The sequence below is a fragment of the Cornus florida genome, unplaced genomic scaffold (assembly GCF_030987335.1).
Source record: "Cornus florida cultivar Cherokee Brave unplaced genomic scaffold, ASM3098733v1 CherokeeBrave_3.0.0_Hap2_Chr11, whole genome shotgun sequence".
In the NCBI taxonomy this organism is placed as follows: Eukaryota; Viridiplantae; Streptophyta; class Magnoliopsida; order Cornales; family Cornaceae; genus Cornus; species Cornus florida.
The window spans coordinates 136,981,690-136,987,878 of record NW_026775581.1 but is presented as its reverse complement, the minus strand read 5'-3'; the positions used below and the strand labels follow the sequence as shown (position 1 = coordinate 136,987,878).

Below are 6,189 nucleotides of genomic sequence, written 5' to 3'. Positions count from 1 at the left end.
AGAGTCGCCCACAACAAATTTTGGATGACTCAAATTTCGTGAGTGTAATTTGTTTTATATTTATGCACCCATTTTCTGAATCGACAGCAAATTGTTATTAATCATTATTATTTTTTCAAAAATTGTATGGGAGCAATCTGTAATTTAATGACTGAGATAAAAGAGTCTCTTTATAATTTCCTTTCATACGAGTACATGACATGAAGAAGATGAAGATGAGTAATGAGTAATAAATGTAGGGGTATTTGTGGGAATAATTCGTCAGTATCTTTGTCTAACTAAGGGTTTGTTTGGTTAGCAGGTAGAATGGAAAAGAAATGGAATATTTTTTTTTTATTTTTTGGAGTTTGGTTATCTAGAAAGAGAAAATTTTGAGGAAAGTGGATTCTCGTATCGGATAAATTTTCCTAAAATATTTCTCCGCATCAAACACACGAAAGTTTACTTTCTCGCTCGAAACTGTCATTTAATTTCTAAATTTCCTATTATGCTCCAAGTGAATTGTTTCTCCAATTTTTTTTCAAAGAGGTTATTAAGTTATGCCATCTATTTACTAGGACACATATTTGGAAATACCGTCGTTACCTAAATTTTTTTTTGTAATTTTTTAAAAATAAATTAAGAATTGAATAATAAAATTATATTACTTTTAATTTTTACCAATATCTCAATAGATATATGAGAAGACATGAATTAGAAGACATGAATTAGAGTCATATGGATGGAAATTAAAATAATATTTATTTTTTATTATCTATACAGTTTTGAAACTTAATAGAGTTTTATACTCGAATAATATGTGATTTTTGTATAAAAAAATTTGCATGGTTCATAGTCATAAAATATGGAAGTGGACCGATAAATTATGCATGAATCAAAAAATTATTATGCATTAACTATAAAATGTTACTTTTGCATAACCAAATTTATCCTAGAATATTGTCATTTAGTGTTTCTTCGAGGCTTGCAAAAAATATTATATTTAATATTCCAATAAAAACACGGGTATGTTATGATAAATGAATTACATTCTACATATGAATATAAATAATTATTATTTAAAACAAAAAATAAAAAGAATTTGATAACTAAAATCCAGTCCTCCTTAGTTTGTTCTAATTTAAATATGAATATAAATAATAATTATTAATAATCCATCATTTTACTATTTATTTGTTAAAAATTAATATAAATAATTAAGTATAAAGAGGATTCATCTAACACATAATTAATTTATTTTTAAGTATTTAAAATCATAAGGGTAGTTTTGGTAAGTAAATTATTTTCTTTTCTTTTTCATGCTAAACTAGCAAAATAATATTTTTCCATAACTTTCATGAAAAAATTTCCTGTTAACCAAATGTAGAAACTTGATTTTTCTTTCTTTCACTTTACTTTCTTTCATTTTTACTTTCTATCATACATTTATGTCTAACTAAACGGACCCTAAGAAAATAAAAATACAGGTAAAATGTTCCCCCCGAAAGTAGGAAAAATGGGCTTTTCACTATGTTGCATCTTTTTGTCTGGTTTTGGGACCCTCCACTACACATTGATCATCAATCAAAGGATAAAATAATGTCATCCAAATAAAGTTTCTGGGAATCCAATAATTAGCTTTAATGATTGATGTTAAAATTGATAATCAAGATTTAAGTTAATCATGTGAAAGTGAGTAGAACTTTTAATACCGTGTTATTTATCAGAAGAACTCACTTAGTCAACAGATTGATCAAAAATAAATACTAATAACATGAACAGAATGAAAAATTTCATGTCACAGAACCCAAGCCGAGAATGGGGAATACAGTCATGTGGATTTGTGTCAGGCCCTTGATGACCGAAATCGTAAATTTACAATTCCTCACTTTAAAGCCAGAATAGAAACCAAACTGTAAAAAACCGAAATGGGCGGAATACACGTGATCTAATCGGTACATGGGCCAATTAAGTTGTGGGAGACTTTTCAATAAATAAAGGGACGGGAACTATTTGGCTCACTTTTCTTAAAGACACATGTCGACTCATGGGGTAACACCCCTAACATCAGCCAAGAGGCACCAAAACTCAATTGGACCACCACTAAAGCCACAACAAATTCTGATGGGGGCGGAAATCATACATATATACGTCATTCCTTACTAATTAAATGTCTATTTTTAGTGTTTTAAAATGAATATTTCATTTAAAAAATATATTTTTTATACTAAACTAATAAAAAGTAAATTATCACATTTATAAATAAATTTAATAATTTATTCACTATTAATATATTAAAAAAAATATTAAAATTCATTCTCTTAAAAATTAATTTTTTAAAAAAGATAATTTAATTTGAAACAAAAAGAATATATATTATATATATATATATATAATTTTGATTTTTTAAAAATATAAAAATTGTTAAATGGGAAGGGATAAGTGAGGACGAGGTGGACAAATTTTCTTTTCTAAATGGGGAAGGGGGACTGGCCCCACCCCAAAGCGGCCTCCTTCCCTAGTTGATACTTAACAGGGTTGCAAGAAAAATTGTCATTTTGAGTTGCCTATAAGAAGACAGCATGAATTACAATTCTCAATCACACAAGTCTACAAGTGAGCATTTGTTAATTAACTTAATTTAGACACGAGTGAGATAACCATGAATCGTGTAGCTGCGTCCGCTATTCGTGCTTTTTCTTCGTCTGGAAACTCGTCTTCATCGTTTCTTACTAGACACCTTCATGTAAGCCATTTTAGTATCTCTCACTGGATCATCATTTTGATTATCAATTAGCTATTCTGGAATCAGTTTTGATTTATTATTGATGTGGTGTGCTCATCTTTCTGTGTCTAATTGCAAACAGTCTTCTCCTGGAAGCAAAAAGATAGTTGGTGTGTTTTACAAAGCAAATGAATATGCTTCCATGAATCCCAATTTTGTTGGGTGTGCAGAAAATGCCTTGGGCATAAAGGACTGGTTGGAATCCAAAGGTCACCACTATATTGTCACTGATGACAAAGAAGGCCCTAATTGTGGTAAGTGTACTGTCAACAATAATATTACTACTTTATGTAATATATGTATGGATGTATTTTATTGCTGCTACTTGAACTTGATGATGGTGGCTGACCGAGATCGATGTTGTGTTTTTATGATAAATGTTTCCCGCAGAACTTGAAAAGCATATTCCGGATCTCCACGTGCTAATAACCACCCCTTTCCATCCGGCCTACGTTACAGCTGAAAGGATCAAGAAGGCCAAAAATTTGCAGCTCCTGCTCACTGCTGGAATTGGGTCTGACCATGTTGATTTGAAGGCGGCTGCTGCCGCTGGTTTAACTGTTGCAGAGATCACTGGAAGCAACGTTGTGTCGGTTGCAGAGGATGAGCTCATGAGAATCCTTGTTCTTGTCAGGAATTTCGTGCCCGGACAACGTCAAGTTGTCAATGGGGAGTGGAATGTCGCAAGTATTGCTTATAGAGCTTATGATCTTGAAGGAAAGACTGTGGGAACTATTGGTGCCGGACGTATTGGCAAGCTTTTGCTCCAAAGGTTGAAGCCTTTCAACTGTAACCTCCTGTATCATGACCGGATCAAGATGGATCCAGATTTCGAGAATCAAACAGGGGCCAAGTTTGAGGAGGATCTTGATTCAATGCTTCCCAAATGTGACGTAATTGTCGTCAACATGCCTCTCACAGACAAAACCAAGTAACCTGCCATTTTTTGTGATAATTTTTGTTAATGTCGCTTCTGATCTTTTATCTGCTTCTAATTTGTATCCAATTAATGATGATGATCTTTTGTTCTTGTTGTTTAACACCCATAGGCAACATGTTTATATATAAAGCAGTCAAACTAATTAATTACAGCACTGGTTTGTCTTCAGAGGGATGTTTGACAAAGCTAGGATTGCTAAGCTGAAGAAGGGAGTTCTAATTGTTAACAATGCTCGGGGAGCAATCATGGATACACAAGCTGTTGTTGATGCTTGTAATAGTGGACAAATCGGAGGTAATTTCAACATTGTGTGTGTGTGTGTGTGTGTGTGTTGTGTGTGTTTGAGGTATTCAATTTTTCTGTACAAGGACTGCAATAGTATAGTACTAGTCAATTTTATCCCTTTAACCAGTGCTTTCCTTTTGATTCCTGATTGTTAGGTTATAGTGGGGATGTTTGGAACCCCCAACCAGCTCCAAAGGACCATCCATGGCGATACATGCCAAACCAAGCTATGACCCCTCATATTTCTGGCACTACAATTGATGGACAGGTATTCAAACTTTTAATTTATATTTTTTTATAATTATTTTATAGTATTGTTGATTTTTTTTTTTTTAATAACTCGAATAAACATAATGAAATGATGCAGTTGCGATACGCGGCTGGAGTGAAGGACATGCTGGATAGGTACTTCAAGGGAGAAGATTTTCCTCCACAAAATTACATTGTCAAGGATGGTGAAATAGCAAGCCAGTATCGTTAATGGAAACCCCTCTCAGAGGATGCTAATAAGGCTCATAAGTTGGCTCTCACCTCTCAGGGAGACAACTTGCTAATGTTTTCTTGCATTTTGCTTTTTAACAAAAAAGGAGTCTGCTAGTTGAGATTGTTCTTAGCAGGCCAAGTAATAAATGATGTAGATCTTTGTTTTGTTTAGCTTTAAAGAATGGATGCATGGTTGGTTTTAATCTCACCCAACTTCATAATATTTACATATTTTGTGAGCATGGTATTATTGGTATTGCCAATTTCAACTCATAATTAAGGAAAATTCATTTTTGTGTATCGATCGAGCAAAGAGGTATGCCAAACTCAATCCACGGTTGCAGTCACAATTTTTGAGTTCATATTTTTTCGTGCAAACTAACTCTAATTATAAAAATAATTGTTCAAACCTCTTAGAAATCATAATGGGCTCGGGTTGAAATCCGATTAGCCGCCCAAGTTACACATATATTAATGACGTGATTGGTATTTAAATCAAAACATAACTTAAATCTTATTAATGTCCTATTGGAATCCAGTCATTACTAGACTACCAGTGAATAATCCAATTAAACTATAGCAAGATAACTAGGACTTGAATTGGAACAAATTCATAATATATTTTTATTCAAATTTCGCAAAGGAAACTTGATTTAACATTTAAACTTCAGCTTTTTTAACATCATCTTTCCTTGTGTTGTAGTAGCCGCTATATTTATTGTTTTCTTTTGGTTAATGATTGCGTAAAACCATAAAAAAGGTGTATTCAATCCTCGAGCCAACCCAAAGTCCCACATCGTATAAACATAGTAATTAATTCGATGTCATATATGAGAAAAATGAGAGCGGTTGCTGTGTTCGTACAAAGGAGAGATGGTTGGCATCTCCCCTGACAGGGACGGGAACAGCCTTCGGGCTTACCTGTTAACATATCCGGTTAAGGCTACCCACTTCGGTGGATCTAACCCAATTTATTTTATTTTATTTTTTTTTTTTTTTGGTTTTAGCTATTATGTTATCGTGTCAAAATGTGTAACCTTTTATGTCAAGGCGGTTGATTGATTTGAAATGATGTATCAAGACTAATTTCATACCTGAATTTAATCAAATTTCCACCTTAAAACAAATGGTGTCGTGCATAATATTATTTTTTCAAATAAACAATTGTTTGTATTATTAAAACAAATTGGTGTTGTACGTAATAATATTATTTCAGTCTTTGAATGTTGTAGAAAATTATTATGCAGGGCTTCACATTTTTTTTAAAAAGGACCCAAAAGCTATTTTAATTTGAGAAAAGCATTTAGACTTGAAATTCAGTTTTAAATAAATAAGAAAAATTTATTTAAACAAATATTACACAGAGTTCTTCAAATTTTCTTTTTCACAAAATTTTCATTATAAGCAAATACAATTAATGCTGCTAAGAGACACTCTCATGAAAAGAGTCAAGAAGATCATTGGATTAAATAGTTTTTTTGAGATGCTAAAAAATAAAATTAATTATTTAATATATATAAATTTAAAAAATAGGAGAGCTTATGACTCTTCTCATGAGAGGACCTCTTAGAAACATTACTAATTATATATATATATATAAACTTTTTATTTTGGAAGGGGAGAAAATATTGCTCCTTAATTTTATTTAGTATTTTAAATAAACCCCCATAATCTAACGATAATATAATAAAATTATTATATAATCCTAAGCCCATTG

General features: G+C 31.8%; 1 protein-coding gene and 1 non-coding gene across 2 annotated transcripts; both read left to right on the top strand.

The window, feature by feature from the left end:
• Positions 1–2,533: 2,533 nt before the first annotated feature.
• On the top strand, positions 2,534–4,675 carry LOC132284708 (formate dehydrogenase, mitochondrial-like). The gene is made up of 6 exons (XM_059786834.1): positions 2,534–2,725; positions 2,847–3,018; positions 3,155–3,695; positions 3,874–3,998; positions 4,145–4,257; positions 4,357–4,675. The coding sequence occupies exons 1-6, from the start codon at positions 2,642–2,644 to the stop codon at positions 4,468–4,470; spliced, it is 1,149 nt and encodes a 382-aa protein (XP_059642817.1). The 5' UTR covers positions 2,534–2,641; the 3' UTR covers positions 4,471–4,675.
• A 651-nt stretch (positions 4,676–5,326) lies between these two features.
• On the top strand, positions 5,327–5,449 carry LOC132287587 (U6atac minor spliceosomal RNA). Its single transcript, XR_009473086.1, has one exon. It is a non-coding gene; the product is annotated as a U6atac minor spliceosomal RNA (small nuclear RNA).
• Positions 5,450–6,189: the final 740 nt, after the last annotated feature.